Raw genomic sequence first — 15,731 nt, 5'->3', positions numbered from 1 at the left:
GAAGTAATCTGCCACAATTATATAACGCTCGCTGCGGCGGTTCGGTTGCACGACTATGGCCGATGCCATCGGGAGGACGAGGAGAAGCGCAGTAACCCCTCCTATTGTCTTCTTCCATCGCGTCATCGTTTCCAATCCTCCGCGACTCGAATTGGAGACCTTTGATCACCAGGACCAGCCAGTGAAATCTTATCGGGTATGAAATTTTGCTTTCGTTACGCGAGTCCTTGGAGTTTCTTGCCACAGTACTAAAAAAGAAACAAAGTAAATAGTCCTATTCGACTGTACGAAGTTGCAAACGAAGCGTTACATGAAAGCAGCATCCTTACGATTAGAGGAAATGAAAGTTTCATGGTGAATCGGTAGAATCCTCGCGGCACAGAACCGTGCTGGTGCTTATGCCAGGCGTATCTCGATGTTTACATCATCTTGGGTTACAGATCTACATACGTTACAACTTGGTAATGTCCTCGAGTCAACGCGAGAACTTCCTGCAAGAGGCCAAACAACTGTATATCGTCTAGCTCGAGTATATCGTATCAAAGAATGAACGAAAATTCAATCGCGAACTTAGCCAACGGGAACACGATCGTAATTACCATAGCGAAACTCTATTTTTTCCATTTTCTTGTTTACAGCGTTTCCAGGCTGAATTACGAGTCAAGCTTTCCGGCCCATATCTGATATCGCAAACGAAGGCGAAGTTACGTTTATACGGGACGGTCGGCATAATTCGATACCGTATTACAGTCGTGCACGTTGTTCATGGAAATTGAGGAACCAAGATGGGGTATCTCGAACGTGTCTCTACGAATAAAAAATGTGTCTGGTCTTCTATGAACAATTCATGCCGTCACTGCCGTCTGATCTACTATTTTCCGATCCTTTCTTTACCGCGCTGTTCGTGTCGTTAGCCTAAGTAAAGCTTATAAATAACCTCGGCGAATAACAAATAATTAAATTCGTGTCGCAGGTGAAACGAATCGCTAACAATGTCATCGCTGCGAGCTACGGCTCTTTGGAAAGGCAACGCAAACAAAATGTTTAAACTACCGTTCGATTCACTCTTGTTACTCCAACGGAAATCGCGCGATGACCATCGTATCGCGGTTACGTTATGCCCGATCTATGGAAGATCGGTGTCGGAACTAAACGCGTTGACCCACATATGTACCTATCTGTTTAAATCGACGCTACTCTTCGAAGCTTGGTGGACACTTGAAAAGAGAAACTTCCTGCCGCGCGGCAACGCGAAGACGAAGCCTTCTTATCGGACGACAGGGCGATGAAATGAATTACGTGTAATAATTATAATGATACCGTAGACGCGAAAGATAATATTATAGTTACTATACGTCAGTTAGGTTTCTAGTTCACACGTTCATTGTCAAACTGAAAATTGGAATTTCGCGTGGTGGGCAAAATTTTTTTTATTTCTGCTCACCTTCGTTTATGCCTTAATGCAAGCAATGATTTACTTATTGTCCTCGAAATAAGTTAATATATTATTTATATACTTTTATTATTATGTACATAGGATTTATGTACACTAAATATCTATCACGCGATATCGCGTGATTGACAATGAACGTGTTGAAAGAAATACTAGGAACCAGAGCCGTCTTATTCTATAGACGATCGAGAATTATGAGATAGACTCAGCACGTTTTTCTATTAGCCATCGATCTAGAAGTGGAAAGGTTAATTTCCATCGGCGCGAGAGAACCTCTTGCTCCTTGTTATTCCATCTTCCACGGTGTATAGTTATTCGTGTTGCTCGAGTGACTCATTCACGGTCGAACGACCGCGGAAAAAGTGATTTACAGGACGGAATCGAGCTAGAGATTGATTATTAAGCTTTCTCTGGCGAATGAACGCGTAAGACGTTCGCGTTGGCCTCGTGATTTTACGAACATTTTGGTATTCCACCTAAAAATGAAAATTGTGATTAATAAAAAGGGTCAGATTGGATTAGAATACATCGAGTGATAAATGCACGTACGGTGACTGTCTTTGAAACGGCGTGAAACACTGGCTATCTTCTTGTGCTTGTTGCATCAAGGTAATCGGGTCATAACCGATTAACAGTATCGTCGTCTCTCTTTGTCGTATCGTAAGAATTCTACGATTGCCTGGAAAGGTTCATTCAGCTTTGCATTTCTGCTTCTCCATTGATCCTCGATGACTTCTTTAAAATGGAACATTATACAATGAACGTATTAGCTTTACTCATAAATTACTTCCGGTGTGTTGACTTACAATTCAAATACATTACTATTACAATAAATCTTGATCAATTTTATAATCATCATCGTTGATTATCACGTATAGCAGGCAAATTATTGGGCTGTCTGGAAAGTCCATGCCGATTTTTAGTAGGCGGTACAGGTCTGAATATATCGGAATGGCTGAAAACAAATAATATGTGTACATTCCTTAACAGGTGAAAAGATTGTGGAACAAAATGGTACATATATAATTCAATAAATATACATGAAAATTCAAATATGCCTTTGAATTTTTCTGAAAAATAGGCATGAACTTTCCGGACAACCCAATAGAAATTGTTATCTACAGCGGAAATTGTGACTCGATGTATAAAAGCTTAGGTAGAGTGAACATTACGAATGGATCGCGTTGCTTGTTTACGTTGGTCGAATAAAATGTTGCCCATTTCCGAAGGGAACATCGCGATCCACTGCTGCTTTGGGACGATCCAGGTCTGTTTAAGGAACGATTCGAGAAGAAGGTGTCGCCATCGGTCCCCCGAGACCGTCGAACGAAGAACGTTGACGTTAGCCAAGCGATTTCGTACAGGTAGCACGCCACGGAAACCGGCTCGACGATCCAGAGGAAGGGAGCAGCCAAAGCGAACGCCTTTCCCATCATCCGTGGATCTTCAGTATTCCTGGTTCCAGTCGGACCGATGGACGGTCTTCGCTTGCGTATCGTTCGTTCGCATCGAGCAAATCGGTCAACCAGCGAATGTTGAACAGCGATTAAAACGTGGGAAGTTGAACGATCGTGGTGGTGGACACGGTGCTGCGAAAACTCGCCGAAGATCGAGCCGGAGTGAGTAAAGCTGAACTCTTCTTCGAAACTGACCTGCGATTGAAAATGGATTCGTAATTAACACGACGTGTCAAACTTGAATCGTGATTCTTAACGGCGCTAGTAAAAGTAATTTTCTTTCTCGAGTTACTGGAATTATCGCTAGTGATATTCATGCTTGGTAACTCCGCACTGCCATTCGAGCCAGTAAATTGTTTTTAAAACATTAAATACCATTCGAAGGATACCCTGTAGAGGACTCGATCGGCGATTAAGTAGGCGACGACAATTCGATTTACGGTCTAGGTCGATTTCAGTTTTTCCTCGACCGATTGGTCTATCATTAAACGGGGCAACGATCCACGGACGGTGTTCGGTAATTACTCCGAAGAGTCTTTGCCTCTTTTAACGCCTCGTTCCTATGAGCGATCTCAGGGAGATCGTCTCACGAATAAAGATCGCTATCCTCGAGTTGAGGTCGTATCCACATACTTCTGAGCGGGGGTGTACAATGAAGCATGGATACAGGTAAACCGTCGTTTCATTCGCGATAAAATTTCGCCTAGGTTCGGTCGATCGGCGAACGGAAGGGGTTTTTCGAATTTCGGCCGATCGTTGAATCCGTAATGGATTAACGGTTTTTTAGAAAGTCCCGACGCGGCGGTTCGACGAGCTATTCGTGAAACTTTTACCGAGAACGGATAAGTTTTCGTATCCGGAACGGGGATGGACGTTGACGAGCGTTCGAGTCACCGATTCAAGATCGTCCCAACGATTAGGATTCTCGGTTGTGGCTTTCATTTTTTGGCAAATTAGCGAAACGAGATATGTATTAATGCCGATGGTCGAGATTTCCATGTCGCTTCTGCGGGCAAAAATTAAAAGAATGTTCCATCGGTGACCCTGAACTATCATCGAAGAGCACCGTGCACGTGGTCTGAGTTTTAAACGGAGCCACTCTCTCCGGACGACTTTTTCCTGCGTTTCGGAGCGAACGCTTCCCATACATTTCTCCTCGATGATTCGTCGTTTCGCGTTTTCCGCTCGATTATACTCGCTCTTTCTATATTCAAGTATAACAACGGATTTCGAACGACGTCATCTCGCGAGCTCTGTTCCGTACAATGTCTCAAACGAAACTGACCGATGTTCAAGCAATGCGTAATAGAGGAGTCTGTATTTGTTTATATTCTTACGAATTTGTAAAGCATCGCATTCATAGATTGAAATCAGTATATTCCCGAGCGTTTCGAAAATGATCCAGAGGCTCGAGTCGTTAGATATTCCGCGAGATTACGAGAAGAAAAGGATTGCACGTCCAGGAAGCAACGTCTTCGCTGTGAAGCGATCGCCGAAGGCGTTTCCGTGTAGCGTAACTGCGTTTACCTTGACCGAAGAAAGTGTTACGCGGGTCTTTAACCTACGCCACTCGGTTCATGAATGCACGACACTATTTATTGCTCATCGAGTTCGGAGGAACTTTCTTTTATTCCTCGTAACTTCTAATGGCCCTTCGAAAGTGGTCGATATTCGGCAATTTTGATCACGTACCTCCTACAATGGCTCCTTCGAGATTTTAATTAGCGCGGTACAAACCGTATATATTTTGTGCTGCTTTAATTCTCGAGGGTTTAATTTGATTCTCCAAGGTCACCTTAATTTTCCTCCTTCGCCGATTCCCTCGCTGAAAGAAAGAGTTGCAGTGCGACCTTGGGAGGACGTAACCTCCTACGATTCCCTCTTTTCTACAAGTGTAACGATGCACCTGCGCCGTGCTGTATTATTATTTTTTTAATGGAATTACACCTTCATCTCACGTACTTAAATATTACTTATCGTTGGTGTCCTAACCGGTGACGATGTATGTAAGTGGAACGACGCGAGAAAATGCTACCAACCGGCTCCTCTTGCTCGAGAGTCGTTCTAATTACGAAGATAAACTGAAATTCCCAATTAGCGACGTCCATTCTCGTTTTGCGTGAAATCCCGTGTCGGATTTTTCTCAGTTGGTAGCCTTCTGTGACTTACGACGAACAAAATAAATCATTCCCAATCGTACACAAGCGGCTCCGGTGTTTGGTATCGTTGTCTGTATCTGCGCCCGTGTCTGTGTCTGTGTCCACGCTCTTGCGTTACGGACTGTATTAATTACAAGAATATTTTTGATCAATGATTCCAGGAACATGAACGCGTCAACGGTCCTCCTGGTTCTCGCGGTAGGCGTAGCAAACGCTCAATTGAACTTTGACGGTAATCCTCTGACGGAGAACACCGAGTACACCGCCGAGGAGTCGCAGCTCTCTCGAAGAACCGCGAGGCGGGAGGGGACCGCAGCGAACGCGACGAATGGTGTCGCGGAACGTTCCCAGAATTTCCATCCGGGGTTCGAGGCCGAGACAAGTGCGTCTTGGAATGTCGAGACGAAAAGTAAACCCGTGAACGATCTGTCCATCGACGAGGAAGGTGTAGAACGCCATAGTTCCTTCGCCGTTAAACCAGATGCCGTTCAAACGGGTCGACACTTGACCACGAGTCCCTACGTTCACGGAACGAACTCTATCGATCCATCCGAGCTGGCGTTGAGCACGTTTCTGAACTCGAAAACGCCAGAGGAGTCCCGGCAATCGTTGGACGATTACCTCCAGATCAAAGAATCGCCACAAAGCGTTGGCGATCAAGCCACCTCGAGTACGGGCCAGCAACAGCCTGCATCCCTGACGGGCCAACAATCGTTGACCTTGTCGTCGCCGGTCAATCAACATCTCACCGCGCAGCTTATGCAACAACGAGAAATGCTGCAAACTTTCCCTGTTAATCACAGACAGCAATTCAACGAACAGGTTTACAATGCGAATACGCAAGATCCACGCTCACCTGTGCCCAACACCGTGGGTACACCGCTGGCGCAGCAGGCGTTTACGTCTTACGCGCAGCCTGGGATACAGAGCAGAAACGATCTCTTTTATCCTGCCGGATGGCATCATCGCGTGAGAAGAATACGTGGGAGACCGCTCCCCTACGCTCAGTCCAGGGGGGGATTCTACAATGGGCCTGTTCCAGGTGAGACGATGCTCGGAATGTGCCTCCCTGTTTACACAAGGATTCTTAACCCTTAAATCCCCTAAGTTTCAATCAATTTTCTGCAGATTATTTATTAAATATTGACTCGGTTTGCAGCACGAACTTATGAGATGACGTAATATTTGGCTGCATGTATGTTACCGTTGCGTAATGTTCTTTAGAACAAAAGTTAAAGAAAATAAACGTCAGCTATAACAATTATTTGATATCTTCTTAAATTTAATTTGGAAAATCAGGCTTCGAAGGGTTAACGAACCGTGCTCGTTAACGACGGAGTTATGAGTAGTGATTAAAAGTTGCGTCACTCGTGGAGAGGTAACTCGATTAGAATCTTGGAGCGATGCCAACTAATTAGGGGGATTCTCTTGGTACCACGTTGCGCTGAACTTCTTAAGATGATCCAAAGAGCCAATTGAATTCTGAAAGCATGATTGGATCAGCAATTTTTAAAAGGACTATACTTATTGAAAATACTTAGTAGGTAGGAACTTGGTTAACCAATTATCGTCCAAAGTTATTGGTTATTCCAGTTTGGAAAAATCCGTGGACTTTACGACCTCGCAAGATCCCTACCAGCGACAGTACTTATTGTCTCATCTTTGGTCTCCTTAACGTCCTTCCAGGTCCTTTCAAGCCGAAGGCTCCCGTGGAGGTGATCTACACGAAACCACCGGGTTTCGGTCGCGGTCCTCCGGTCCTCAGCAACCCTCCAGTGCCGTACGAGGACGCCAGCGCCTGGTTCCCTGAAGCTGACCATCCGCCACCTGCGAAAGACGTTTATTACTCCCAGCTGTATGCTCAGTCCTACGACCCGTACTACTACAACTACATAGCGAAAACGGGCAAGGTGAAGCCTCACCTGTACGGAAAGATGGGTAAGTATCACGAAGACGAAGGCGGCGACGGGATCTGGGGAGAGCTGTACCGTGGCTTCAAGAAGCATGGCCTGAAGAACATGATGACGCCGACGTTTCTTCTGGGGATGACGCTGCCGGTGGTCACCCTGATGCTCACGGCGCTCGTGCAGAAGAGATCGCTCGCTAGATCGGACTCCGGGGAGTTCTCGCGAGAGGAGACGATTCAGGAGTACCTGGAACAGCTGCAGAGAGCTATAGAGTGCTACGAGAAGAAGAGAAGGAAGAGGGACGCGAACGCGGACGAGTGCTGGAAATTTAATTAACGCTTAACTTAATAATTTATTGAATAGCAGGTCGGAGCAGGCACTTGTATCGTTCTCGGTGCAAGTCGCTACGACGTTTCAGGTAGGGGGTTGTTAATGTCGAAGTGAATCTTGGACAAACGTTCAAGAGTTTACGGGGAGTCTTGTATATAATGCGTGTAATATAATAATAATAGTAATAACGGTACGAAGCGACTCGCCGGAGAGAGTTAACGTGAGAAACGAATCGTCGCGGGTCAATTACCTACGACCCTGTTCACGTCCACGTGCTCGTGGGTGAACGGTTCCATGGAATGCGGGTTTAATTATGGACGATATCAATGCAACACGACTCGACTTTCCTTTATGCAACTTTTACTTTTGTACCCGTAGTAGATGGCGAACTGGACTGGTAGCAACGGTCCGACTTCCGTCTGTCATTTCTTCTTCAGTTAGGCGTGCATCAAAAATTGGTAATCAAGGGATACTTTCTCCGTACCAGGAGCTCTTCTCCGGAACCTCTATCGGTCCGTCAGTTTTCGAAGGGGCACAAATCTGTAGGATTTAGTGAAATAAAGCAATCGTTTCCTGCAGCATTCTCTGTTCTCATTACCTACACTTCATTGGGTCATTCCACGCCAAATCGATCGCTTGTTTTGGTCGATGTCTCGGATTTTCTTCCAAATGAGATATACATATTGTAGTTTACGTGAAATTAGGGGCAGTTTAAGTCATTATTTTGCTCGTTTCGAAACCGTTTGAGAAATACAAGCTCAAATATTGCGACACATTTTTCACAATAATGGGCAAAAATCGCAATATTTGAAGGGTTCTATTTGGGTTCTTTTAAGGGTTGTATTTCTCAAACGGTTTCGAAACGAGCAAAATAATGACTTAAACTGCCCTTAATTTCACGCAAACTACAATATGTATATCTCATTTGGAAGAAAATCCGAGACATCGACCAAAACAAGCGATCGATTTGGCGTAGGATGACTCCGTTTCATTTCATTCATTTATGAGGGTCCTGACATCCCTAACAGGAATGTCAATAATTTGTTGGGTTATAGTACACCTATAGCTCGGGTACCTCGGGATTGCTAAACCCGTACTGTAGCTACAATCAAACGTACCTACAGCCCCTGAGGGAATTACCTACACCTGCCGATAAGTTTACGTGGAAATGGTTTGGAAATGGAATTTTATGGTTCGACAGCAACGTTACATTACAAGGTCCTTTTTGGAATCACGAATGCTCGCTTCGAACTGTCGGCTGAATTCTCTCTCGATGCTTCCTACTCGGTTCAGTGAAAAGTAGACGATCAAAGAGGTTCGTCGAAAAACCGACAGACCAGTGGAGTACGGCCCAAAAACGGCTCGGTTCGTCGCTCGTTAGTCCGCCAAACTAAGCGAATGCTCGCGTTACGTTACAATGTTCTGTTGCAAGTCATTCGCCGGCTTTACGTGACTCTTCTTTCTGGCGATGACGATCAGGCGTGGAACGATAACTAAATTTTATCGTACAGGCCATTTTTCGTGGTGCACGAGAAGAATGAGATTCTCCAGCGAACAGCGATCTTCGGCCTAGATTTCGTGCGATTAGGACGAGCGCTGAATTCCAAATTAGAAACGACATCCGCGATTCGCTGCACTACGAGGCGTGCATCATGACACAGAAATGGATAACCGGTTGAAGGTTTGATTAACGATTCGAAAACCTGTTCGGTATACCGCTACCATTATGCGTGTCGTGCAACGCGTTTATTTTTCTCTAGATCTTCGGGTGCGATTATAGAAACCGAATTCCCTTGGCGCGCTGAGGTAATTCGGGTACGCGATGTTGATCATCAATGGCGACGATAAGGTCAATCACGATAACCTGGTCATTAATGAACAGTCGTGAATTAAGCGCGATGGTTAACACCGAACGAGATACCGGCCCTTTTTGCTCGATAGCGACAGATACTTTCTAAGTTTCAAATAATTCCTCTATCGAAATATTGATTTAAATAGGAGATTAAAAACGAGGTCGAGTCTTGTTCATCCCGTGGAGAAACCGGTTTCCTCGGAAACAACTTGCACTCCAGACACGGGAAGGATTCCTTGTCAGATTCCCCTTTCATCGGTAATCGAGCATCTCTGATTACGCTTCGTTAATCATCGACTACTTTCTGTCACATATGTATCCGTATGGTGACAGAAAACACTTTGCGCTCTAAAGATACAAACATAGAAAAGTACAGATTAAATCACTATTCCAAATATAAATAATTGCAACTGATTAAACATGAAGCAACGAACCCATCGTCTCGACTTGAAATAATAAATTTATTCCTCGCGTACGTCGACGAACCGATTATAATTGAATTATTTAATCGAACGATTGACGGCTTAATTCGCGGGTCATGAGACCCAGACGTTGCGCATACGTTCCACCGTAACAAGGGGCAATTATTAGTATCAACTGAACCTCTCGTGGGCCATTAAAAACTCTAATGTAACGTCTGTTAATCGCGTATTTTTTTTTCCGCTGGCGGATTTCACGCTGGAACAGGAACGAAGAAAGCGCGATAAACCGTTCAACGTAAATAAACACTTTCGACCGTGCTTTCCACTACGAATCGCGTTCTACATACATCATCCGTTGTCAGTTGCAATAACATCGCAGCTACATTAACGAAAAATATATAGTGTATTTCGTTGCTTTTATGCTCTGCAAATACAACTTGTCGAGATACATTTGAAATAGGCAAGGGAAGTCGAGAAATTGGAAATACTTTCAGGATTTCAAGAACGCAATAAAAGACTCCCGGTGTCGAAGACGTGTTAAACTCGACGTCAGTTCATTTAATGAAAAAAAAAAAAAAATACAAAAAAAAAGAATAAATCACAGTTCGTAAAACGATGCTCCACTTTCCTTTTAAATTTATTCCTCTTAGTCTAGTTAAAAGTTAGCGATCGATGCTTGTTTTCAGGAGCGGCGAATACAGGAAATTACTAGATTGTCCCAAAAGTTTCTTTCGTGAGTTCCATTCAATTATTTTCTGTGACGGTGTTTATATAAATAGACAATCTAATTTCTTAGACATTGATGCTGTAACAGTAATGAATCAAAATGAATCGTACACAATTCAGTAATGTAACATAAAACATAAAATATTGTGTATATATTAATTATTAATAAAACGAAAGAAACTTTTGGGACAACCTAATATTTCGTGCTCCGTTTAAGCAGACTGGGCTAATCAGAATTTGGAAAACGAATTTGCCAAAGGAAGTAATAAAATATGAAAATGAACAACGCCTTTGTCGTGTCCTGTGGCTTTCATAGAGGACGTAGGTGAAGGGACGAAGTATCGAATGAACGAACGGTGCGATTTACTAAAATAGATTCTAATTTTGCTCCATAAAAGTCACAGGTGCTCTACGAATAAAACTCCTACAAAATAATCTCTCGTAGCTAAAAAACAAAATAATATACATATATATGTGTATGTATGTGTGTGTGAGCGTGTATGTATATGTATATAACATTACGTATTGCTTTCAATTTTGCAACACTTTATGTATATATAAGTAACTGCGTATAATTGCCCTTTGCTATCTACGGCATCGCTAGTTTCTCAGGGGCGCTTTTCTTTACAATGTTACGCTAGTGCCGTGATTCTGATTCGAGAAACGGTTCCCTTACCAATGACGTTCAATTACGGTCGAGTAACTCTTTGACACGGTTCCCGGTAAAAGCTGCCTTTAAGGAAATTGATTTCGGAATTTGCCAACGTCGTATCGGGCTCAATTTGTCGTTCGAGGCCATCTCTACATCCTGCACCATCACGCTACATCTTATCTGTAAGCAAACGTTCATTCGAATCGAGCTTTACTTAGAAGTTCTAAGTTAGAACGCAATGTTGGAATCGACGCAGAGCCGAATTAAGACATTGGATTTAACGAATACAGTGGTCGTTCGCCAAATGGAAGGTCTCCAGACTTTAACGCTGAAAAGTATAAATAAATGATTCGATTAAAAAAGAAACGCTATACTGTATATGCTCCCAGTACCTGTAACCCAGAAGTCTACAAAGTCTTAATCCGGCGCTGAATAAACGTAGCATTTACTGTTTGTTTTTTTTCTACTTTAATTACTAGAATGGAACGTAACGCTCAATAAGGAACTAGGATGCTTAAACAAATCTGTGCGTACATTTGCCGATGCGCACGAACACTCGATAACTCCGTGCCTACGAGCAGCTACGAGCCCGATGAATTTGATCGGTTAAGAGTTTGTGGCCGATGGCCAACGATCCACGACACGTTGCAGATTTTTAATATCTTCTTAATATATGATAACCACAAAGATCACGAGGGTGGCAAATCGTCGAATCACTTTTCTAGGACGCAACTTGTACCTGGAAGCCTCAAACAATGGCACTAAGTCGCTAAAGTTGGAACAAGTAATGATTTGATTATTACTCGGATAGTCAGTCTTCGTCTCGGTGGAAGTTTTCATAATTTTCTGTGTACATTTATGGCTATGGCGTGCTTAACCGTGACGCCTGGCTCTACCGAGTACAATGTGCGCGTTCAATGTTTATTATAGCTCTCGATGCATCGCGAGAACAGTTTGTAATTAAATTACTTTCTCGCGAGATTATTTCTTTCTGTCCTTCGAATTCTTTTTATATGATTATTGGCACAAAGAAAGCTTCTGCAGCCGACCCTTTTCAGACTGACGAGTAATCGTGTGATCGCTAGTAGCGGCGAAACTATTCCGTGGGACTAGAGATTTAGTATACAAAGCGGCATCCAGTGGTAAATACTAAACGATGAATTTTACATAAAGCGCTAACAGAGTGCCGAGTGTATCGCAACATAATTACAGTTTACATCAACTGAATAACAAAAACACTTTTTTTCTTTTTTAAAGCTATCTCCTTCTTAGCTGATCTACGAAATGTGCATGAATTAGGTTTCTGTACAATTAGGACGTTTTATGAAAAGAATCGGTATCTAGCACATCGCGGATACAAGTTACGGTTACCATTGAAATGTAATGAAATCATTTATGCGCATATTTCGAATGAGTTGTTCAAATTCAATAATATAATTAGCTATAACGCAGGAAAAATCGAATTAAATATTATCTATACACACACACATATATATATATATATACACATATAGACATAAATATGTATATGCCTATATGTTTGCGTGTGTGTGTTCACATATGTACACATCATCTCTGGATATTTTTCTAAATACAATGATCATAATATAAATTATAGAAACTTCAAATATACATAAAAATCTGAATATATGAAAGACCATTTTAATTTTATGTTATGTCTCCGGTGTATGTGATTCCTGCACTGTTCGGAGTATCATCGATTCGCTTATGTTTAATTAATTGGTGCGACGCGCGACGTTATAATGGACATAACTTCGTTTAGTAAAAGAGCTGATAAAAGTGTCAAAAATGATTTAAAACGAAGCGAAATAAATATCGTGCCTGTGTAAATTGTTTCTTTTCGATTAAGAAAAATTAGCGCAATACTTGTATCAGCGAACATCTAATTTCCTATCATTTTTTTGTTTTTGTTTCTTAATCGATATTAGAATGTGAACACTCCAAGGCTAAAAGTACATTCTGTGTATATCGGTTCAGTCGAATTTTTCTTCCTTAAACGCGAGATTGATAGCTTCGCCGACGTCTTTTACCACGAATGCAGGCTTGCATAGACCATCTTCGATTGGCAAGAAATCTCTAGGACAGTGTTCCGCTATAAAATCCGAATCTCGTCGATGGACTCCAGTTTCGACTAAAATACTGATACAAGCTTTCGCGCTAGGCGGCTCTATATCTCTGCCAAGCAATTTCTGCAGTTTTTGAGGCTTCAATGCTTCGTCTTTTGAGCAATACGACAAATACTTGTCATACAAATTTGCACCAAAAATGTCTGTGTTGATGTTATCCCTGAAAGATATACAGAAATGTTAGCGTTCGTTTTGCTTTCTTTGCTGCATTTAAAACTTCGTTTTTCATTATGTTCGTAAGATTAATTACCCGATAGCGTATATCGTATCGACGTTATGATCTATTCCAATACTTTTAGCATGCTCACGGAGCACATGATTCGCGTGATAGTAGGTGATTTGACTAGGTTTTCCGATTAAAGCGGTATACGTCAAGTCTTTTCCTGTAATTTTCTTATATAGAGATTCTAGACAGACTAAGAAAGCACCGTGGCCGTATCTAGGGATCGGTGCTTCCGACACCCATAGTAAATCCATATTACATGCCAAGACTGGAATGTGAGGATAAGGAATATCGTTGGACAAACCAGCTGGCACCCCGTTAGTCATCAGTAAATCTACCATCAATTGCAACGGTGTTTCCCAAGAAATTGGTTCGCTAAATAGTACGATACCCTCGATCTTCGGAAAATTCGGATCTATCGGTCCGCATTGCGGATTTCGCTTTTTCATATTTACATAGTCCAGGGATGGGTAGTTTTTTACTAAATCTTCTATAACTACAGTTTTCTGGAAACCCAGTTCCTGAGCAATTTCTCTAATCGGACCTTGCCCGGATATTAGCACTTGTTTGTTGGTAAATTGTTGGAACAATCTCAATGGTGAATGAGCCATCACAACCTGAGATTCCTTTATTTCGAATCCTATCCATTTGGACAAATCTGCAGCCTTCTGACTGCGTAAAGCATTTCCACTGTTGGTAACAAACACAGTTGGTACTCGAAATTTGCCATCTTTTCCTTGAAGGCGTTTGAAAGACTCAGGTACCGGTGGCAATACTTTCTTGCCACGCACTATTACTCCATCAATGTCAAAGAGCAAACCAAATTTTGGCTTGGAGCTTAGATGCTGAAAATAATGAAATTGTTAGTGTATAACTCGGAAAATTGAATTAACAATTAATTTTATTTTGTTATTAAAATATTTTCAAATATTTATTATTACAAGTATGTATATATGTTAAAAGTTTGTTTATCAGTTTTTGGAGTTATGCAGTTACTTCATATTTTTGGAGCACGACATTGAAACAGCCACAGGGACCTTGAAGCAGGATATAAAAATATCATTGCTATGTTGACTATGCTATGCGGTATATTTTTATACCAGCACTTGAACAAATATCACATAAACTTTGCATCATTCGTCTTCTTCAATTTCGTAATTAATTTTGCGTTAGAAAAATATGTGTAAAATACGTGTTCGATATTTCGAAGAAAAAATTTACGCGCCAAATTGATCGATGATTCATTAACAAATGACTGACTGCCATTTCGAATCTTGAATGAATTCTCTCTTGGAGGAAATCTCGTCGATCTACGACGAGAAAGTTGGCAAAAAATTGTATTTTTTAGTAACACGGAATGACAATGGAGATCTAAAAATATCTAACGATTAGATACGAATATTAATCCCTTTAATTCCTATAAATTTGTTGACAAGCCCGTACCAATTCGACGAAAGTAGGTCAACTGATTAGTGTCATAAACAAAAGAAGACATGCATGACGGATCCACCTTAAAGTCCATAAACCAGAATCGAGCATAACAATGATGGCACATAATATAACTCACTCTGACACTCGCGAACCTTGCGATGTCCGGTCGTAATAATATCTTCATAATTGCCATTATGGCAGTTACAGAAGCGTACGAGGATTCAGTAACTTTATCTTAAAAATATACCCTACGTTCAAAGGCTACTTCTCACTGATTGATTATGCATAATGTTACGCTTTGAGGTTATAGTGACCTACAGATCGCACAGTACACTCGATCGTATTTTTCCCACGTGCCGTAAGAGGACACAGTATACGTCATATGATATCACTACATGCATTGCTGTCGCATATCGTACGTGCTATATCTAAACAAATTGCTTTTGTTTGGACTTGAAGGCCTTTTAACAACCAGTACCGTAATTATACACGAAACCCCCAAAGTCCCTAAAATCCCCAAGAGAAACGACCAACCGTCGTCTACGTGCGAATAAATTCGCATTTGAACGATGTTCGACTGGAATTAATTCGACTTTGTCCTTCAGCTACCAACTGTAAGGTTGGCAGTGTTTAAATGTATTTTTCGCATTAGGTTTATCTAACGCGGATAAATGCCGCGCGAGGGAAAAGTAATCAAACGTTCGTCTTTGAACTTAAAAATTTAAAGCACATCGAGGGGTACTGATATACGTCGAGTGCACTCAGAAATGCCATGCTCATTGAGCCGCTCATTGAGCGAATTTTAGTATCAGTGGCGCCATCGGTGGGAAAACGCTCAAGTTTGTAGCGAAAATACTTGCCACTGTTACTGCTGGATGGCGCTTCGTCTAGAACCAGTCGGTACTTAATGCCGCATTAAATAAATATTGAGATAAATGTTTAAACTATATATTGAAATATTATATTGTAGTG

General features: G+C 41.9%; 2 protein-coding genes and 1 long non-coding RNA gene across 7 annotated transcripts; 1 reads left to right on the top strand and 2 right to left on the bottom strand.

The window, feature by feature from the left end:
• The first annotated feature begins 61 nt into the window (after positions 1-61).
• Positions 62-8,650, top strand: LOC128882794 (uncharacterized). 5 transcript variants are annotated; one of them, XM_054134566.1, is made up of 4 exons: positions 89-196; positions 2,818-3,072; positions 5,231-6,111; positions 6,756-8,650. In XM_054134566.1, exons 3-4 carry the CDS (start codon positions 5,235-5,237, stop codon positions 7,310-7,312), a joined length of 1,434 nt encoding a protein of 477 aa, XP_053990541.1. In that variant the 5' UTR covers positions 89-196; positions 2,818-3,072; positions 5,231-5,234; the 3' UTR covers positions 7,313-8,650. The 5 variants fall into 5 exon arrangements, with proteins under 5 accessions (XP_053990544.1, XP_053990541.1, XP_053990536.1 ...); XM_054134561.1 differs by having other exon boundaries at positions 99-196; positions 2,683-3,072; XM_054134552.1 differs by lacking the exon at positions 89-196 and adding an exon at positions 1,923-2,062.
• LOC128882971 (uncharacterized) lies at positions 6,125-7,127 on the bottom strand. The gene is made up of 3 exons (XR_008458645.1): positions 6,992-7,127; positions 6,706-6,896; positions 6,125-6,551 (listed from the first exon to the last, which is right to left on the bottom strand). It is a non-coding gene; the product is annotated as an uncharacterized LOC128882971 (long non-coding RNA).
• A 950-nt stretch (positions 8,651-9,600) lies between the features above and the next one.
• LOC128882848 (haloacid dehalogenase-like hydrolase domain-containing 5) lies at positions 9,601-15,434 on the bottom strand. Its single transcript, XM_054134627.1, has 3 exons — positions 14,896-15,434; positions 13,356-14,173; positions 9,601-13,265 (listed from the first exon to the last, which is right to left on the bottom strand). Exons 1-3 carry the CDS (start codon positions 14,950-14,952, stop codon positions 12,953-12,955), a joined length of 1,188 nt encoding a protein of 395 aa, XP_053990602.1. The 5' UTR covers positions 14,953-15,434; the 3' UTR covers positions 9,601-12,952.
• Positions 15,435-15,731: the final 297 nt, after the last annotated feature.

Source organism: Hylaeus volcanicus, chromosome 1 (assembly GCF_026283585.1).
Source record: "Hylaeus volcanicus isolate JK05 chromosome 1, UHH_iyHylVolc1.0_haploid, whole genome shotgun sequence".
NCBI lineage: Eukaryota > Metazoa > Arthropoda > Insecta > Hymenoptera > Colletidae > Hylaeus > Hylaeus volcanicus.
This window is presented reverse-complemented; position numbering and strand designations above follow the sequence as displayed.